Source organism: Perca fluviatilis, chromosome 15 (assembly GCF_010015445.1).
Source record: "Perca fluviatilis chromosome 15, GENO_Pfluv_1.0, whole genome shotgun sequence".
In the NCBI taxonomy this organism is placed as follows: Eukaryota; Metazoa; Chordata; class Actinopteri; order Perciformes; family Percidae; genus Perca; species Perca fluviatilis.
Window position 1 is genome coordinate 5,973,612 of NC_053126.1, and position 21,970 is coordinate 5,995,581.

Consider the following 21,970-nt stretch of genomic DNA (forward strand, 5'->3'; position numbering starts at 1 on the left):
AAACATATACAGACTTTGAGTCCAATGTTTCCAAAAGCAAGATGTGTACCTTGTGTCACTCTTAGAAACATCAACTATGGACACAATGATCATATTCTTAGACCCTGTCAGTCTGCACATGAATCTATACATAAAATTTCTTAAAACAGCGTTAAAAGTGGGCACATTGTTAGACACAAACATTTCACTGGCACTACTCCCCCTAGGAATTTTAAGCACAATTCTCAGTGCATCATTGTAAGCCACTTGAAGTTTTTATCATTTTTGACTCTAAAGTTACACCACAGGTGGGCAGTATACAGTGGAGTGCAATAAGTTTACTGTTGTGGTACTTGTTTTTGACTTATTTTTTAATAACGTGTATCCTTCACTGTTTTTTTTCATTGTCACATACACGTCGTTTTGTGCAATTCACAATGCATTTGTGACAATTTTAAAGGTCCCATGGCATGACAATTTCACTTTATGAGGTTTTTTAACATTAATATGCATTCCCCCAGCCTGCCTATGGTCCCCCAGTGGCTAGAAATGGTGATAGGTGTAAACCGAGCCCTGGGTATCCTGCTCTGCCTTTGAGAAAATGAAAGCTCAGATGGACCAATCAGGAATCTTCTCCTTATGAGGTCATAAGGAGCAAGGTTACCTCCCCTTTCTCTGCTTTGCCCGCCCAGAGAATTTGGCCCACCCATGACAGAGAGAGAGACATCATGGCTTTCAAACGAGCAAAGTGGCAGTTGGTCAAGCCCTCTCCCCCCCCCCCCGACCTCTCTCCTCCTCTATAGCTACAGACACAGAAATGGCACATCATAAGGAAAGCTCATTGTGGGATTGGCTCTAGTGGCTGTAATTCTGCACCAAGGCTGAATTTCGGGAAAGAGACTTCAGATACAGTATTAGGGGACCACTAAGGTCTATATAAAAGAGACTTCAGATACAGTATTAGGGGACCACTAAGGTCTATATAAAAGAGACTTCAGATACAGTATTAGGAGACCACTAAGGTCTATATAAAAGAGACTTCAGATACAGTATTAGGGGACTACTAAGGTCTATATAAAAGAGACTTCAGATACAGTATTAAGGGACCACTAAGGTCTATATAAGAGAGACTTCAGATACAGTATTAGGAGACCACTAAGGTCTATATAAAAGAGACTTCAGATACAGTATTAGGAGACCACTAAGGTCTATATAAAAGAGACTTCAGATACAGTATTAGGAGACCACTAAGGTCTATATAAAAGAGACTTCAGATACAGTATTAGGGGACCACTAAGGTCTATATAAAAGAGACTTCAGATACAGTATTAAGGGACCACTAAGGTCTATATAAGAGAGACTTCAGATACAGTATTAAGGGACCACTAAGGTCTATATAAGAGAGACTTCAGATACAGTATTAGGGGACCACTAAGGTCTATATAAAAGAGACTTCAGATACAGCATTAGGGGACCACTAAGGTCTATATAAGAGAGACTTCAGATACTGTATTAGGGGACCACTAAGGTCTATATAAAAGAGACTTCAGATACAGTATTAGGGGACCACTAAGGTCTATATAAAAGAGACTTCAGATACAGTATTAGGGGACCACTAAGGTCTATATAAAAGAGATTTCAGATACAGTATTAGGGGACCACTAAGGTCTATATAAAAGAGACTTCAGATACAGTATTAGGGGACCACTAAGGGGGTCTATATAAAAGAGACTTCAGATAAAGTATTAGGGGACCACTAAGGTCTATATAAAAGAGACTTCAGATACAGTATTAGGGGACCACTAAGGTCTATATAAAAGAGACTTCAGATACAGTATTAGGGGACCACTAAGGTCTATATAAAAAGAGACTTCAGATACAGTATTAGGGGACCACTAAGGTCTATATAAAAGAGACTTCAGATACAGTATTAGGGGACCACTAAGGCCTATATAAAAGAGACTTCAGATACTGTATTAGGGGACCACTAAGGTCTATATAAAAGAGACTTCAGATACTGTATTAGGGGACCACTAAGGTCTATATAAAAGAGACTTCAGATACAGTATTAGGGGACCACTAAGGTCTATATAAAAGCATCCAAAGAGCACCACATCACGGGACCTTTAATGTAAAACTTGAACTTGTTGTGGCTAATACTATAGTTTGGGGAAATAACACAACAGTAATATAAAAAAAAAAAACAGCACCATCACTGGGTCAAAATAACCCGTTGTCTTGGTTTTGACTGACTGACCAGTGGTTTTCTGGGTAACAGTTGTAACAGTTTCTGGGTAACCTCCTGTGAACAATCAGTGAGTACATTAACAGCTCTGCACAGGAATAACTCGCATTGGTCTGGAGCGTGTCTTCTTTTAGCTGAAAAGATGCCAATTCTACCTATATTGCCTAATTTTTCCCATTTTGGGTCAGCACATGGACCACCAAATAGGTTATGAGTAACAAGGTACAGCAGGTACATAAAAGTGCTTTCTTTATTGCAAATGTCTCTACGTTTGTGTGTAATTTAAAGAAATGGCTGGACATAATTTGGGTACAGGTTGGGCTCTTGTGACATGGAAAAAAAAAGAGGTGTAGAAACACGGATGAAAAGCAACGTCTTGTGCTGTTTCTTACTGACAATGGCTAAATAGCGTAAATTCTCTTTGAGGTGAACGGATGTCGCAGGTTGTGTCAGAGTTAAATGTCAAACCACACTCTAATACACACGCTCACAGCTCACACACACACCGCCAGGACCACCTGACAGGACATGTAAACACTCAAAACTACATGCGCACACGCACACGCACACACACACACACACACACACACACACACACACACACACACACACACACACACACACACACGCTTTTTCTCACACTTCTCTTGTCAACGCACATGCCCACCCCTCAGCCTTCATTCCACAACGACACAGGAAGTCAAAGGGTGACCCATTTTTACCAGAAGTTTTATTTTGTTTGGTCTCTGCACAGATGTCACTGAGTGCAACGGAAATAAACTGCATGTGTGGCGAAAAGAGCACCAGCATTTACCACTGACCTCAATGATTTACATGAATCTAGAAATAGCAATCTAATAAATATGATACCAATGCTTGTACACACAAAGATCTTTTATTTATTGTAGATAGTAAACTTTACCAGGTGGAAACATGATTAATGATGATTAATTAGGAGTTGATTTGATCTCTTAAACAGCATGAAATCCTTTATAAAGATGTACAAACAAATGACAAACCAGCTGCCTTTCATTTTGACAGTAGATAAGTACAGACTAAAATCTATTCATTTAATGTATTCAACAGCTTGAGTCATGCGAGCCAGTACAGATGTCATATTCGACAAATATGTCTTTTTGCATGATGCGACTCTAAAGTGATGCTCATACGTTCTTCATTAAAAAAAATGTATCACTATTTACATAATCAAAACACATTTAAATCACGTTTTGCTGCTTAAAAAAATCCCAGATCTGCCTGCAGGAATGAAGAATTTTTTATTTTGCGATAATATTTGTAGATTTAAAGAGCTCTTACAATGTAATGTCTTTGTAGGATTTAAGTTAAAGTAATAAAAAGCAAACTACAAAACTGTGTCAGTCATTAATAACGGACAGTAGCATTTAGTTTAAAGTAATGTCTACTTTCACGCTCTGATTCGTGCAATGTTTAATATCTATTTAAACACTAATGCAAATAAAGCCAATGAAAAAAAAGTTCAACGTATAGTATTGTACACATTCAACAATTAGGTACCATACACCATTCTACAACAGTATACACAACTGGTTGATTTTTTAAAGATTATTTCTTTTGGCATTTTGGGCCTTCATTTGTGACAGCACATGAAAGCGTAGAGAGAGGGCGAATGACATGAAGCAAAGGGCCGCAGCAGGTCCATATCGAACCTGCGGCTGCCACGCCAAGGACTGAGCCTCTGTACTGTATATGGGCGCGGGCTCTACCAGGTGAGCTACCCAGGCGCCAAACTGGTTGATTTTTACTCGCCCTCATATATCTGGTAGGGGTGGGCGATTCTGGGAATTTTGGTATCGATCCGATACCAAGTAAATACAGGGCTGGTATGGCCGATACCGATACTTTTTACTTGTAACGTCACGATCATTGAATAATTTTGTGATTTTGCCTTTAGTTAGTTGATTATGATTATGATAAAACACAGGACAAAGATCCTTTCTTCTTTGGGTTTCTCCCCCCTCCTCCTCCTTCCTCAACTTTTTTTGCAGCTCGGAGTTCTCTCTCGGGTGAACTGCTTAATGTGTTTATGCAAATTGGTGGTGTTACCACAGTGGCAAATTACTTTTTTTGCACACATCACATGTGGCAGTGTCCGTATCAGAGTGAATAAACTCCACACAGCGCTTCGCTTTCTTTCCGCCATCATCATGGGCTTCTCTCACTGTTCTGACTCTTCACTCTCTGCCTGCAGAGCAGGGAGGGGGAGGAGGCAGAGAGAGAGAGAGAGAGAGAGAGAGAGAGAGAGAGAGGTATCGATCTCATCACGACAGTATCGATCCGATACCAATACTCATCTTGGTATCGATACTATCGATATTTAGATCAATACACCCAGCCCTAATATCTGGCTCTATCCCTTCACATTGGATTCAAAGTCAGGTTGTTCTTTTAAAGTCAGGTTGTTCTTGAACCTGCTGTGGCAGACCGTCCCTCGGAACTCTTCATTTACACCAATCTCATGAAGACAAATTCCTATTGTTCTTAGTAAGCAAAGTCAATCAAATGTTGATTTGGAGTGAATATAGCAACAATGACAGAACAATGTCAGTTTTTATAAGTTCATTTAAAAGCTGCTCCAATCATTTTTTTTATCAAAAGACTGTGTAATGTGGAACGTCTTTTATTGCGTTGTACCAGCACAGAATTATCACCCGACCCTGCAGATTTCCAGCTCCACAACTTTACTGTTTTGGTTCACTCTCACTGCTTTTATTAACGTTGTTTGCTTTTTTTCAGCAAAAATGCAACAAAAAGTGAATTAATATTGGATTTACATTAATCAAGTGGCCAGAAACACGACTCAAAAGGAATGCTAATATAGCCCAGTCTTGTTCTGCTGCCCCCATGTGACCAACTGACGAATCACTGCAAGTTTGAAGCTTGAAAATCATTGAATTTGCATGAATGCATTTCTTTTTCTTTGTCAAAACTGCACAACGCTGTTGTGTCAGAGATACTCACTTTCGCAATCAGATTAGAATAAACAATCAGGTCGCTAGTTATGCAAACACATTCCATTTTAAAATGATCGCACAGGGATTCTTCCAGGTACGTTTTTAGATGGATTTATTGCTGAATGTTGTCTGGAGCTCTTTGAGGGTCAGATACCCTGTTTTACAGGGCTCCACAGGCATGGAGGAAGACCTGCACATGGCATCAGCCATAGGCCAGGCCGCGTAGCTGCCACTACTAGCCACCACAGGTACATCTTCCTGTTCGCTATCAGAGGGTATCAGAGTTAAACTGGGAGCGTTAGGAGGGGGTGGAGTAGAGGAGGGGGGGCACATCCGGGAAGGAAGATGGAGAGGGAGAATGATAAGAGGAGAGCTATGGTGATCATTCGAAACCTCTTTCCCTTCCACATCCACGACCATTTTATCGTCCTTGCCTTCTTCATCTTCCTTTCCGAGGCCAAAGCCAGAGTCTGGACTCTGCGGCTCCCTCTTCAAGCTCTCAGACCTCAGAGAGTTGTCGAACGAAGGGCAGAGGGAGATGTGAAGGTTGTGGCTGTTGTGCAGATTGTAGAAATCATCATTATAGGTGAAGTAGGCAGGATTGGGGTCAGATCGAGCTGAGCTCCCGGAGGAGGTGGACATGAAGTAGCCCTTGTTAGAAAAGCAGGATGAAGAGGAGTAGGAGAAATGGTCAACAACCCCGCTGGTGGCTGAGCTAGCCGAGGGGTATCTCCTGAAGTGAAGCAGGGCGCTGGTGGTGCTGGAGGAGGGAGAGGTGGAGGTGACCACATCCCAGCTTTCGCACAAATCAACCGGGGAGATGCTGTCGCATGGCGGGGCCATGAAGAACGACTCAGAAGCTGAGAGAGGATTCAGCCATTTCTAGGAAAAAAGAAAGAGAGATTTAGAGTAGAAAATACACCTGAAGAATGACACAATAGTGTTTTTTTTATATTTGGAGTCATGAGTCCTCAGTGTTTTTTATGTATGTGAGAGCCATTATCTCTGATTTTCCGAACGTGCTCTGTATTTAAGTCTGAGTTTATTCTCGGGGGTTCTTTTGAATACAAGCAAGAGACAAACCACACCAAGAGGTCGTTTTTTTTGCGGTTTAAAGAAGATACACGCTGTCCTTTTTCCTGGTAGTCAGTGGTGAGCGCGGAGTGACACGCCTTTACTTCTTATTAACCTGAAACCAAACTGAAAATAAGCAAGAAATTCATTTAATAGCGGAGGGGTCCCTAATAGCAAAGTCTCTACTTCCTTGGCCCGATCTGCTTGATGGTAAATGGTCTGCATGTATATAGCGTCTTTCTACCTTACTGGACAAAGTGCTTTACAATTTGCCTCTCATTCACCCATTCACGCACATTCATACACGGATGGTGACAGTTTAGGTGGTAGGCTTGCAGGGGAATTATGCCCATTAGAGGACAAAAGCAGTTGTATTGAATTTATGTTTATGATGTTGTGGGACTCACACAAGACAGATTAAAAAAAAAAAAAAAAAAAACATTGTCAAAATTGAATCAGCAGAGATATGTCCCCTGTATGGGTCAAGCTCCAAAAACTCTGGATCCTACAATTCCCATAATGCAACCATTAACATATTTGTCTCATCCCCTACCTTCCTGGTAAACACCCACATCTTACATCCTACACACCTGCTCTGTGTAACACAGGATTTTGGTTATAAATGAGTAGTCTACAAGCCCAAATTCGATAACCCTGATGACATCACTATGACATCATCAGGGTTATTTTCTCAGACTTGACAAAGCTCCTCCAGAGCCCCAAAAGATATTATACTGTTTTCACAGGGCAAGTACTACTCCTCGAGGCTAATAAACTGACTGGTACTTTACTTAAGAGTTTACATTTGATGATACTTTTACTTCAGTACATTTCAGAAGGAAACATTATTTTTCGACAGCTATAGTTACTTTAAATGCAGGACTTTTAATAGAAGTGTTGTATAAGTAGTATTGCTGGTTTCACATAACCAAATAATCTTAATACTTGTTTCACCACTGGAGCGTTAGCAGTATGTACTGTAGGATGTAGCCATGAGTAAGCATACTGTGTACAGTGAGAATCAGGTAGGTGTGAATTGGTCCCAGCATTGAACCCTGGGGTACTCCAATTAGGAGAGGGGAGACACATTAGACACAAAATCTATTTCTGGCATCCCAGGTTTCCAACCCAATGCCACAGCCTATTGATTGGTTTGTGATGAGTAGCTAAATGTCTCTGTTGTGGCTGTGAATCACAGTCTTGATCTGCGACGTATTATCATTTTAGTCTATGTGAGCAGACTAAAAAGCCAACAATGAATCGATTGAATCATTGTCTACAGACAAATGTTGAATAGAAAGCCTAACAAGTTTCTTTATCATATCTCACAGCTGGAAAGAAAAGGAAAAAAAAGTGTAATTGGAGTGAAAAGTTAATCATACTTGAATGTTGCAAGCAAAATGAGTATCACAGAGTTATGTTACTTGGGTGTAAAAATAGTTCATGAGATTTTGTGGTAAAGCTTGCAGTCTGTGAAGCACATTTGTTCAAAATGTTCTATGTGGTAGGATGTAGTGGTAACAATGCTCAATGTTTTGTGAGAACATTTAATTTTACCTTTAGATTTCCTCCATGGACAGAGTGGAGAGTGTGGAAGTATTTCGAAGGGTTTGGTACTGGCTTCCCTTTGAAGAGCCTGAAACGGCAACAGGGATTCATTAAATTAGACATCCTGCGTGCAAACATGTACATACAAACACACACACACACACACACACACACACACACACACACACACACACACACACACACACACACACACACACACACACACACACACACACACACACACACACACACACACACACACACACACACACACACACACACACAGACAGACAGACAGACAGACACATACAAGCCAACACTATACTCACCCCCTGCTTGCACAACTCCTGTAAACGACCAGCATTACAATGATGAGACCCAAGCTCAACATCACTCCGCATATTACCAATGATGTCCGAAACAGAAGCCACTCTGAAACAGAAAGCTGCCGTTACAATGTGTAAAATGCATGTATACAAGTAAATCAGAAAATCCATTTGTTCTCCCTCAGGTCTTACTATTACAACTTGTTCTAACGTTTGAATCTTTTTGAGCATCTTGAGCATCTTAAGGGAAAGATGCTGTGTATAAATGGCTCTTGACATTATTTCATTATGGGTTTCAAATGTAAAAACCTCATAAAACGTCTGTGTGTGATTTACTCCTTTCAATTGATCCAATAATTCACCAGAGCCCTACTAGAGCCTACGAGGAAGCAACCCCAGATGTAGTTTTTTTTTTGTCTGTGCACGGTGAATGACTACATTTCCCCAACAGGTCTGGGATCATCTGTTCCCTCTTTACAGTGAGAACTGTAAGCGTGTGTCCCTCAAACAACCTGGAAATGCAAAGTGTTGTTACCATGATCCTGTGATGTTTCCACCATGTCTGTCGCTCCCACCCAGGCTGTTGTTGGACTCCAGTTGCTCCAGTGGCAAATGGCTGGTTCAGTGGGTTTGACTCGCACCCTGACCTCGTGGTGCCCCTTTAGTTTCCAAGCAGATATCCTAAGCTCTTCTTCTTGTGTGTACAAAGTCCTGGCCTCCTGATAACAGAATCCAATATCAAAATTAGGGTGTATCTTAACAAACAGAAAGGATTTGTCAAAATGCTTCAGCTCAAAACACTCCCCCCCAAAAAAAAAAACAAAAAAAAAAAAAAAACCCCCCAACCTTTTAGCACTGGTGCTGCATGCTGCATGGCAAAGTCGTTATTGCAGGTTTAACTTCAACTTTGAGGGCGCCTGGGTAGCTCACCTGGTGGAGCGTGCGCCCATGTATAGAGGTTTACTCCTCGTTGCAGCGGCCGCGGGTTCGACTCTGACCTGTGGGCCTTTGCTGCGTGTCATTCCCCCGCTCTCTCCCCTTTCATTTCTTTATCTGTCCTATGAAAATTAAGGCCTAAAAATGCCCCAAAAATAATCTTAAAGTGCTCATATTATGCTGATTTGCAAATAATATTTTGGATATTTCTGGATTTTCTACTTTCTTTATTAACAATTTGGTGGCCTCCATGCAGTAACTCTGAGGTGCCCCTAGGGATCCCGGACCCCCAGTTGAAGATCTCTGCTGTAGGGTCTTAATCTTGTTATTTTGTGCCTATGATATACAATTATGCTCATATAGCATGTTTTGAAAAAAGAGTATAGTAAATATGAGCTGTATTTTTTATAAAATGGCCATTCTTGCATGCAAGTGAATGATGAAAGAGCACTCACGTTCCATGTCTGTTTTTTCTCTTTGATCTGAACTTCGAAGTGAAAGGATGTGAAGAAGTCAGAGGGACGACTGCCTTGACTCCATGATATCCTGGTCTCATTGGCAGTACTGCTGACATTGGGAACTCCTGGAGGATGCATTTTGACTGTATGCCCATGTGTTCACGCACATGCACACACACACACACACACACACACACACACACACACACACACGCACACACACACACACGCACAAACAAACACATGCACACACACGGAAAGAAAAGCCCGCAATTAATTAATTCCTGCTCTTTAGCACTTTTTTGAAAACCACCAACATAAACCTATATACAAATCCTAAACATGTTACCCTGGTAAAGACTTTAAAAGATTTCCTTGTAATGAATTATGTCAAATGTCTTTTATAACCAGATTTGTGAATAACTTTTCAGGAGCAACTAAAAAAGGGAAACTCACTGTGATTGTATGGTGAATAGTTTGTGATGTTCTCCACCAACGTCCCGTTACACTTCACACTGATGTACGGCATGTCTGAAAAACTGTTGAATTCCTGGAGGGACCCATAATATATATTCAATTAAACAGTGAAGACAGGAGTTGACAGAGTGTTGTGATTATTGTTATGGATTTATTCTTTTTTCCAGAGCAACATTTGCGACTCAACAGGGTAAGATCATGGGGGTTAAGATAGATATAGATGTTGAAATGTTCTTATGAATGATGTGCTAGTGACTTACTTCATTTTCAAAGACAAAACTGCAGCCTGGAAGAGAGTTTCTGTGTTGTTTTAGCTTGCAGCATCGACTAAGTAAAAGAAAAAGGACAAAAATCACCACTAATGGCTGCAGAAGAGCTGCTGTTATCACGTTTTCCACTCCAAAGATCCACTCCAAAATAAAAAATTAAAATGGAAACAAGCATATATATGCGTATAACATTTCTAACATCTTACCTCATTTTTACGCGTAGTCTCCGGTAGTTCTCAGAGATCCAGGTTGTCTTCACACCAACGATCCAGCAGTCCACACCAGGAGCCACTGGAGAGCTGTCCCATGTACAGCTGACATTGTTGACAAAGTCATTTACGCAGGAGAGTCCTTGAGTGACAGAGACATAACAAAAAAAAAAAATGGAGATTAGATTCTCTCTCTCTCTTTCTATCAGTGTCATTGTACATACTTGAGTGGCGGTTACAAGGTTGAACGTAATCAGTAAATTTCCCTTTTGAGGGATTTAGTTTTCAACTTTGAAAATGGTCATGTTTCACTTATTTCACTGTAATTCATAAATGTATGTTATGACATGCAGAAAAGAGACTTCACTTCGCTGCAAACATAACAACTTCACTCGGAAGTCAAAATGAACAAGCTCAATGAAAGAAAATAATCTTTGGAGCCTTGTGATGGCAATTCTTGTTTAAATAAACGCTTTGAGGCAACACTTGTCTTTCCGTAGGTTTATTCAATTATCTGCAGATGGACTCAAGTCAAGTGCATGTTTGCTCGAATGCGTGAGGGTAGCTGTGAGAGAAAAGGGCAGTAATATAGAGACGGTTTCAGTTGCAACCGCACTCGGTTATACAGTACCTTGCGAGCCTTTGTGAGATTGGGCTGCGTGCACTGAAGCCAGAACCAGCAGGACGTATGAGGACACCAGGATCTCCATAGCCTTGACCACAATATGACTGTCAACAGAAAGGATCGATACATGCTGTACTTTAGAATGATAATCTGAATCAACAGCGTTAAATACTAGGGATGGGAATCACCAGAGGCCTCACAATACCATACATATGATATTATTGCGATTTTAAACATATTGCAATATTCTGCAATATTGCAATTTGATCTAAAAAGATGCATGTCTCTGTTTGTTCATCTCTGTTAGAAACATTATCCTTAGAGCGGTTTTTGCTGGAGTTTCTTACCATTTGCATCCAATCTGCTGTTTTAGTATTTCTCTGTCTTAGTATTTCTGTCCTTCATGTGTTAATCATGAAAGCTGAGTGACCTTGTATCCCTGAGGGCAGAGTGCATCATGTGGAGGAGATGCCGGGGCGTGACCAGAGATAAGAAGAAACCTACTGATCGCATGAACCGAATAACTACCTTGACTCCTTTAAAAAGACACTGTTGTGAACAATCTTCAGTCACTTTTCTGTACTTGCGCTGTAAGTGCTGTAAAACTGACTCTCCTTGCAAGTAAAAACGAGCTTTGAGAGAACGCCAGTGATTTTGTCCATTCTTTCATAAATAATTATCCTAACAACATTGCAATTTATTACCTTTTTTTTCCAACTTCAAATTTTTCCACAAAAGGAAAATTAGTCAACATCTGTTTTATCTAAAAAGATACATGTCTCTGTTTGTTCATCTCACTTTTATTGCTGCGAAATGGGATTGTCAAGCAGACAGACTGACCAACACATACGTATATAACAATAGATCGATACTTGGCGTGTGTGTATTGATACAGTATTGCCACGGAAAATATCGAGACACTATGCTGTATTGATCCCCCCACCCCTATTAAATACATGAACGTATTCGTCAGAAAAATGTTCACATGAGACTTAACAAACAACAAGGGCTGTATGTAGCGCTTACAGCATAAGTAACACACGGTAATTTGTGTTTAAAGTTGACAAATTTCGGTGGTTACGACCACATAGCAACTGGGCGGATTAAAAACAGTAACCAAACAAGTTTCTACCGCTGTATGAAAATGTTTTTGCATTTTTTTATTGGAGAGAAACTCAGTTCTGAAACTGCATCAGTTAATCATCATCATCAGAAGAGTGCTGTATAGTTTTGAGAGTGAAAAAAACAATAGTAGATCCACACTGAGCAGCCCACTCATCCTGAGAAGGCGGCAACTAGCAGTTATAAGTGAAACTTGAGTGAGACTAAAGGCAGCTGTGCTGGTGCACTACAGAGAATATATTAACTGTGTGTCACATTAAGAACTTTATACCGGCCATATTGATAAATATTAAGTGTCATGCTTAGTTTAGTTTATTGTGGCTGACTTCATGTTATACACAAAGGCATTTCTGCTAATAAAACAGTGAAGAATGTAACAGAATAATGTGATTATATATACAAATTATAAATATATGACCCAAAGAAAAAGAAAATAAATTTCCTCAACGTCACACAGTTCGTCACCAGTCTGACTCATCGGTCGTTGCCTTTCCGTCAAAGCCTGAACTAAGCAGGACTGGAAGTAACTTTATGGAAAGTGCAGATGAGTCACTGTGATTGATATTATAACATAATATACAGGAGAAACAAAACCACTTGTTCTAAATAATAACAGCAGATCGGGGAAATGACATATCATCAGCTACAGTAAATGCAATTGAACAGCAGGTGCAATACTGTACAAAATTGAAAGTAGTACAATGCATAGACTCAAGTTGTTACAACATTACAACACTTGTATTATTTTTGGATAGCATCAGTGTATATAGGAAGTGATACAGTACCTCATGAGCCTTGGGTCAGTTAGGGTAGCAGGGGGGTCTCTGAGAGGAAACACATTGTCCTCTCCTCTGCTGGACAGACGGGTTTAAAAGATGTCCTTTTTCTTCTGTCTCTTTCTGTCCCTCTGTCTTTTCTACTCGCACATTACTATCTCGCTCACTTGTGCAACTCTCTCTTTCTCTCTCTCTCTCTCTCTCTCTGTTGCTCATCCCTCTGTCTCCTCACTCTCACCCCTCTCTCTTCTTTGAGTGCCCAGTGACATTTAACACTTTTAACCACAGCCTGTGTCTGGGGCTTACAGGAAGCCTCGCGTGAAGCTGTGTGATGGTGTGAGGGGACGGGTGGGGGCGGAGGGGGTGGAGAAGGGGACCGTAGAGCAGAGCACTTCCTCCAGCTCACCAGCAACAGCAGCAGCTATACCTGGACACCGCTAGGATACTAATTGAACTAAAATGAGAAATACAAAGCAAACCACATCCTGTTTCAATCACAACGTAAAGTGGGTTGTACAAAGGGAGACTCGTACATCGTCTTATGAAGTGGTTTATGTCAATGAAACTCATCTTAAAACTGAAGATTCTGAGGATTACAGTGGCTAAAGCTACCAGATTTGGAACCTTGGGGGTTATTTAAAATACAAACAGCGCACACACACACACACAAAAAAAGTTGCATAGCGTCAAAACCGCTGCTGTTATAGCCACAACCACTGCAGACACATATACACATACATATACTACTCATGTGCTTCTGTAGCGGGAAAGAGACAATGAGGTTAAAAGTTAAAGCAGCAGCCTGCTCTTCACTTAAAGGTCACAAACCATTTCATTTCATAGGGGAATAATACAGTAGTTGTATAAAAAATGATTAGGGGGAGGTGGTGTTATGTGTCTTTCTGTTTTTGCTAAACGTAGGGTGGTCTGATATTTGAGGGCAGGAAATGGTCTTTTTTTTATATCGTATTTACCCTTTTTCTTGCTAGAGTTGCTGTAAAAGAAAAGATCACGCAAAAAACATGCCTAGTGTGTGCTCTTATGTACATTCACAGTGGTAATAAATAGCTCAGTAAACATAATGCACCATTTATGTTTCCCATCATTTCTGCAAATGTCACTGTAATCCCACGAAAAGTGTGTGGTTTGGGATATGTAAGAATTATTGTTCCATAGCTTCAAATCAGGGTTGAGTTGAGAAATAACGGGCTGTTAGCTTGTCATATTGTCGCTGTTAGAGTCTAATACATTAGGATACAAAAGGATATTACTGCTTTAGTGGAACATCTGATTATCTACTTTGTTTGAATAGACAACCAATCAAATGCATTTTTTTTCCAAGTCAAGGGGAGGATCCAAACCAAATACTAATATCCCTGAGGATCTTGATTTTTTTTTAAAATTCAAACATAAAAGTTCAGCCCGCATCCCACCCCAGTAATTTTCGCGCAGTCCCTAATTATCAATAACGTGCTTTGGTTATCCTGTCAGTGCCTCCGTGATGTCATAAAAATATGATGTAAGACTCAGACATGCTGCTGGGAGAATCTGATCGACAAAAAATATCCGTGCAAATGAATCAGTCAAACTAAATATGGAAAATAAAGTCATGTTGCGGATGGAGAGGGGAGAAAAAGTAATGGCGAAACAGAGAAACATTTGTAGGAGTATATTTTCACCCTTACTCAAATGCCAAAATGTGAGTGCAGTAAATCTGGCACAGCAAACAGAATAGGTGTGATCAATCTTCTAGTATCTCCAAGTGTTCATCTTATACTTAAAGTTCAATGAAGGGCCATTGTGCAACACTCATCCATGCTGTACAAAGGCCTTCAACCACAAAGCAACAACAACCGTTGCAACACAATATGACTTAGGTGTCAGCATCAACTAGCAGCGGTAAAAGTAGAGACAAGGGCAGGGGAGGGCTGAAGCGTGCAGAGGATGTGCAAGAGAAGGAAGAGCGTACGTATCTCTCGCCGAAAGGTCATAGTCCGCCGTGCCTGAGGCGGGATGCTGCTAAGACGGCTAGTTATAGATAGTTATGTGTGTGTCTTCATCAACAGACCACAAAGACAAGGGGTGGAGGAGGTGAAAAAGAAGGGAGGGCACAGTCATATTGAGAAAACACTTTAAGTTTACATAAAAAAACATGATGCAACTGTTACATTTTACTCCAAAGTCTGCACAATTCCTGTAGAAGTAGAGGCCAGAGTTGACTAAACTCAAGAGAGGCTGTTGTTGTGGTTAGCATTGAGCTATCAATGCTAACAGGCTCACAATGACAACGCTAGCATGCCCATGTTCATCGGGTTTAATGTTTACCGCGTTCACCATTTGAGTTCAGCGTGTTAGCGTACTAACCTTTGGTATTTAGCACAAAACACAAGTGTAGATGAGGCTGACGGGAATGTTGGAATTCTAGTTTGGCAACTATTGAGTTGGACAAATTACAACTTTGACCATATAATGGCTAAATGCTAAATATTCAGAATAATCCTACATACATCATATGTGTTTAATGTCATGCGCACGCACGCATGCGCACACACATTCTTTGCTAAACTGAGGCTAGCAAAGGCATGTAGAACTCATACCATGTACCTAAAATAAGATAACCTATCAAACTAAAACATACTAAGCTAACAATATAATTGGATTCTGTGCAAGAGTTAAAATAGTTCCCATTTTGGTTTCCTAATATCAAGCATTGCAGGAATCACACAGTGTAACAGGCACATTACAAATATAACGTGCAATTCTGAATAGTGAAGTGTTGGCTTTCATTTAATCCCTCTTTATAGGTCATTTGACATGATACAGATATCTGTATTTCTGTTTCAGCGTCTCTGTGTCCCAACCATAGACTGTAAAATTAGTGGACAGAGCATGTGTGACTGTAGTGGAAGTTTCCTTTGCAGCAGGGGGGAAAGTTTTCAAAGTTTAGTATAATGAAACAAATAAGACAGACTGAGACTAAAACCAAGTTGGGTTTTTGTATTTTATTAAAAAAGATATATTTGCAAATATAGGAGCAACATGATTTCACAAAAGGCCGCAGCCCAGTGTGGAGTCAGTGTCTCAAATGAATGAACAGAAACACCAGGCTTATATGCATCTTCAGAGTGACAGCACACACGCACTTGGCTTGGTATGACGCTACAATTTTTACATGCAATCTGATACACATGAAGACAATCAGAAAAAACACAAGAGACATCTCGGAGCCATTTCGCCTCCTCCTCCCTGTACGATAGTTTTAGGGTGACCTTGTAGCCCCTATCTGTTCAGACAAACAGCGCTCACATTATGTTCCAGACTGGACGTCTCAGCAGTTAGAATCAAAATCTGCATGTGGGAAATGAGATCAACTCTTTCAGCATTTGTGAGAGAAGTAAAGTACGAATTAAACATAAAAATATAAGGAATTAGGCTTAAATGTAATTTGACGTACATGACGTCACCCATTGGTTTGTGGAGATCTGCTATCCGTCATCGAGTTTGCCATTACGGGCGCAGCCATCCTGGTTGCAGATGTGACGATTTTAGACGAGAAGGAGGAGTGAGGGAGGGAGGAGCCACGTTACGTTACACACTTTCACTGGCAATCAAATCATTGCCACGCCCTAAAACACGATTATCTGTGTTTTTTTGCCCTCAACGATGCCTACCAGGCAGCGCTACCTGGAAGGCACCGTTGGGAGGCACTGGTTAGGGTTAAGGTTAGGGTTAGGGGATTAGGGTTAGGGTTAGGGGGGGGGGTTAGGGGTTAGGGTTAGGGTTAGGGTTAGGGTTAGGTGCCTTGAAGGCAGCGGTTGCAGCGCTGCCTGGAAGGAGCAGTTGGGGGCAAAAAACACCATCAAGCCTAAAACACCCCCTGCTTTAGCGCCGATTTTTTAATCAACGAGACCATTATTTAAAAAGTGAACATCATTCTGTGAGGCAGGAGACTTAAAAATAGTGATTGAGACCATGAACTCTGATATTTACCGAGGTAATAAATCAAGTGAGAAGTGGATCACTTTCTCATAGACTTCTACAGAAACCGACCTCCTTTTGCAACCGCACGTGCTGCCCCCTGCTGGAATTCAAACAGAATGCAGGTTTAAGGCACTTCCGCATTTGCAGCACTTTGCCGAACCGGAAGCGTTGTCCATTAATATGCTACAGTCTATGGTCTCAACCAGCAGTGGCAGATGGCCGCCCACCAAGAGCCTGGGTCTGTCCAAGGTTTCTGCCTAAAAGGACGTTTTTCCTCGCCACTGTTGAACTAAATGCTTGTTCTCGAGGGAATTGTTGGCTCTTTATAAATTATAGTGTGGTCTAGACCCACTCTATCTGTAAAGTGCCTTGTGATAACTCTTGTTGTGATTTGATACTATAAACAAAATTGAATTGAATGGGAGAGCTGCTGTAAACTGTCTCCACCTAACATTAGGGTCATGTGAATATCAGTCTGTCAATGCTACCAGCGCAGACTGATTTTGTCAGTTTTATTGTGCGTTGTTGAACCATGTGCAACTTCAAACAGTACCCTCAACCTCCTTTCTGTGTGTAGTAAAGGACAAACCAGATCACTTCTACAGATACTTATATAGTTCTGGCTTGGTGGAAGCGCCAGCAGTTTGTGACAAAAAGCAAGTTTCAGTGGTTTTTGTTGAAACCACCTCCATTCTGTTGCCTTTACACATCACAGAGAGAGTAGCTGCTGCTACTAGCATTCAGCGGTTTAGGCCCTTAAGTTTTAGTTTGAGTAGGGAGTTTTAGTTTTAGTTTGAGTAGCTGTGTCTGTGTTTTATATACGTTTTATACAGTCATCTCTGTATCTGTAAGTGTATTTATTTTATTTTATTTTTCTGTGGCTAAGGCGCTATATGTACAGCACTTTGGTCAGTGCGAGCTGTGTTTAAATGTGCTATAAAAATAAACTTTACTTACTTAATTGCTTATCCCTCATTGATGATCTCATCTTGAGGTAGGAGTAGAAAAAGGCAGTTATAAGATACAAATTAAAAACACACATTTTAAAGTGCATAAATAAATGCACACACATGATATTGTTGCGGCCATGTGGTAACACAGAAATTATTACAGTTTGGTATACCCTAAACCAAAGGGATATGTTTAGTCTAACCAATAATCTTTTTAGTGGTATTTCATCTCTAACATTATCCTCCTTTGTTTGTTTGTTTATTGTTAAGCAACAGGACAACAACATGTAAGGTGGGAAATCACACTTTATTTCAGCGTTTCCAAAGAAACCCAAAGTGTGAATCACAAGGGCGCAGCGTGTGTTGTGGTCTCCGGGTTGGTAAGCAGGGCTTAATTATGCGGTGCTTTTTTTTTTCATTTCCGTCAGTGACTTGTCGAGCTTCTGGTTCACGATGTTTCTCTCTGTCCACTGGACTGCAGACGCGCCACGTATACGCAAGTCACAAACAGAGAAAGATATACAAAAAGCACATCAGAAAAGATGGACCAGAACAATAATCAGAGAGAGATGGAGGAATAGGAGTAAAGAGAGAGCACCTACCCATTTCATCGGTCTTGTGGCCGTACCAGAGGTGGGGGTCTGGAGGCCAGGCAGTCGGAGGGTGGCTGATGTAAGAGTCCCTGGAGAGGGATTTCCATGTTAAAGGAGCACCTAGAGACAGAGGGTTCAGTGGGTTCAATTAAAGATGGGAAAGAATTAAACAGAACTTACTAAGAATTTACTGCCATCTTGACAACTGTGAGTCTGCACTTAGGCACATACACCTTGAGCTAAATGCTATCGTCAGCATGCTAACATGCTAATGTTCAGCAGGTATAACATTGACCATGTCTGTGCCATCTTAGTTTGACATGTTAACGTTTGCTGATTTGAATTGAACACGTTTGCTGAGGCTGACGGGGAGGTCAATGTTTTGCAGGTCATAAACCAAAGTATTAAACAGATTAATATTTTTGAATTGATGATAGTGTTAGATGAAACGTTAAAGTTGTTACAATTCATCCTCAGTAGGACATGTTTGTTCTGATCTCAAATGGTGGAAGAAGAGTGAGTGCTCCGCTTAATTCAGGATTCCGGGGCCAAACATCAAAAGATGGCTTAATGGTTTAGATATAGACTGTTTACACTGTATACATTTATATTGTATTTTTTCAATGTTGTCAAGTATTGTTGAATGTGACTGAGGTCATGATTATGAGCTATTTTGAATTCATGAGCCAAGTCAAAATATAGCAGATGACATCAGCCACTTAACAAGCACATTGCTGTAATAACTGCATTGTTAAAACCCGAGGGGTGGTGATGATGCAGTGGATATGACACATGCCTTTGGTGTGGGAGACCTGGGTTCAATTCCCAATGTGTTCCTGAGGAAGACACTTAACCCATAGTTGCTCCAGAGGCGTGCAACCTCTGATGTAAATAGCAATTGTAAGTCGCTTTGGATAATAAATGTCTTGTGTTTTATTAATAAACATAAAGACAATTCTAAAAGAGGAGTACATCATCTTTTTTTTCCTACACTGTTTAGTTGTGGCAATACAGATTTTAAAGACTATGTAGCTTAACTTTTGCTGAACAGTCACTTGCTAAATTGTAGCCTAACAGCAGCACAAGTAGAGAGTCATTAGGCTAACTGACTCGTCTAGTTATATAGCAGTATCTAGCTAAATCTTGCTAAAATTAGCCACCATAAGCTACTGCACTGGTCATACCAGACCAAGTAAGTCTATAGCAACAAAACCTCTGAGGGTATTGAATTGAGAATGGGTGTTTTTGTTGTTGCTAATTTAACTTTTCATTAAATTATTATTATAAAATAAATTATTTCTTCTTTTAAAAGTAACATTTTATCAATTTTTTTTTGTAAGATTATTTTCTGGGGCACTTCTTTATTTGACAGGACGGCTGAAGACATGAAAGGGGCGAGAGAGGGGGGGATGACATGCAGCAAAGGGCCGCAGGTCGGAGTCGGACCCTGGCCCGCTGCGTCGAGAAGTAAACCTCTACATGTGGGTGCCCGCTCTACCAACTGAGCTATCCGGGCACCCACACTTCATTGATTCTTGACAACATACCCAAAGCTGAAACTTTGGGTGCTATATTGGGTTTGAGATCAAACACTTCATTTCCTGCATTCTGGTGATTGTTTTTCTGCAAGAATGTTTGCCTTTTCTGCATCCAGTTATGGTGCAAATGTATTTATTTATGTAAAGGAAATTAGGTAACTTTACTTGACGGTTGACACTATCATATGTTACTATCTAGTGTTACTTGACACTATCATAACTATGACAAGCATTGACAAGTTGACATTGACAATTTGTTTGGGATGTCTTTGTAATGACAACTTGACATTAACCAGGATGACATTACCAGAAGATGTCTTTGTCATCACAACTTGACATTACATTTCTTTGGAGTGTCCTTATTAAGACAACTTGACATTAAACAGGATGACATTATGTCAACTTGTCGTGACCAAGACAACTTCTGGTAATGTCACTTTGATTAATGTCAACTTGTCATAATCAAGACAACCCAAACAATGTCAACTTGTCATGACAAAAACCGAATGACACTTGACAGAAGTCATAAACGCTTATGACTTGTTTATAACGTGTATGACAGGTTCATGACAGTGCCATGTCATAGTTAGGACAGTGTCATGTCACGATTATGTCGATACCTTCAAGTAAAGTGTTACCGGAAATTATTATTAGATATTTGAGGGGGTTGCACTGGCCAGTTTTGATTATGGGGAGGGGGTTGTAACCAAATCACCCCTGTAAATTACACCTCTGAACATACCAAACATGGCATACAAACAGCACGAGTAAGTTAGCGTGTCACAAACCGTGCACTTGGCAACATTCAGAGCTGAATAATTCAGCAGGACAAGACAGATCGTGTTTGGGCTACTCAGAATTCCCTTGATTTACTATCAACGTTGTCCATATGGCCTTTGCCTTTAAAATGATGTTAATGTCATGTTAACCGTACAACATATTGACAGCACGAGTACTGAATAACTGGTTAATATCACAGAAGCTGTACTTTGGACAGCTGAAGACGTACTGTGCACTACTCACACCCATGGTAGTCTGCATAGAAGGGGGCTTTTTATAGAACTAAACGTACTAAAAAGAGACTGGATGTTGATTTACAGACCTGGAAATATGTTGGTGCGAAGACAGCAGCCCAGGCTGTGATAGCTGCACAGAAAGGCTGGTCCAGGATCAACACGCTGAGGCAGCGACAGGGACAGTACCCGAGGGCTTTCTACTGCCCTCACCTACAGAACAGCATGTTCAGAGGAAATCATAAGTAACAACAACACATTGTTAACACGCAGCAGCACAAAAAAGAAAAAAAAAAAAAGAGAAAAACCAAGCCCAATGTTCTCACCTCTGTCTTTGCTGGTTTTGTACCTTTTTGGCCAATTGAGGTCATACTGAGATAACACACCGTGGGAGAGGCGAGTCAAACGAAAAGGTGTTAAATTTCTCAAGAATGTCACGCAAGACACCCAAGATCAGGTTTCACCTCTGGACAAGAAATACAAAACACACAAAAACTGACATTTTTAGAGAAATGGTCAGCTAACATCCTCGTTGTGCCACAGATCGTACGCACACGCACATCTATGTTATTTTCTATTCAGAGCGCCAATTCAGAACAATTGGAAGAAAAATGGTTTGTTAAATAGGGTGCAGGATGAAATCGCTCAGTTAAAATTGACCCGTTTTCAAATTTTGTATTATATCAGAAAATATGGGACGTAGAAATAAGCGCTGAAAATGTGTAGAAGAAAAATTTAACAGGACAAAACAATGGAAAAAGAAACCAAAAAAAAAAGGGAAAAAAAGCTGTCAAAAATGTTGAAAAAAATAGTTTTTTTTTCAAGGTTGACGGACTTGTAACTCACCAAGGTTTAAAA

The 21,970-nt window shown here is 40.5% G+C and overlaps 2 protein-coding genes across 2 annotated transcripts; both read right to left on the bottom strand.

Annotated features, from left to right (window-relative positions):
• Positions 1 to 2,936: 2,936 nt before the first annotated feature.
• il2rb (interleukin 2 receptor, beta) lies at positions 2,937 to 13,296 on the bottom strand. The gene is made up of 10 exons (XM_039824182.1): positions 13,047 to 13,296; positions 11,146 to 11,243; positions 10,512 to 10,656; positions 10,297 to 10,363; positions 10,016 to 10,109; positions 9,557 to 9,702; positions 8,701 to 8,884; positions 8,169 to 8,271; positions 7,849 to 7,927; positions 2,937 to 6,099 (listed from the first exon to the last, which is right to left on the bottom strand). Exons 1-10 carry the CDS (start codon positions 13,049 to 13,051, stop codon positions 5,320 to 5,322), a joined length of 1,701 nt encoding a protein of 566 aa, XP_039680116.1. The 5' UTR covers positions 13,052 to 13,296; the 3' UTR covers positions 2,937 to 5,319.
• Positions 13,297 to 18,325: 5,029 nt separating this feature from the next.
• LOC120574101 (testis-expressed protein 33) lies at positions 18,326 to 21,578 on the bottom strand. Its single transcript, XM_039824183.1, has 4 exons — positions 21,439 to 21,578; positions 21,202 to 21,325; positions 18,571 to 18,681; positions 18,326 to 18,443 (listed from the first exon to the last, which is right to left on the bottom strand). Exons 1-4 carry the CDS (start codon positions 21,481 to 21,483, stop codon positions 18,364 to 18,366), a joined length of 360 nt encoding a protein of 119 aa, XP_039680117.1. The 5' UTR covers positions 21,484 to 21,578; the 3' UTR covers positions 18,326 to 18,363.
• Between the last annotated feature and the right edge of the window lie 392 nt (positions 21,579 to 21,970).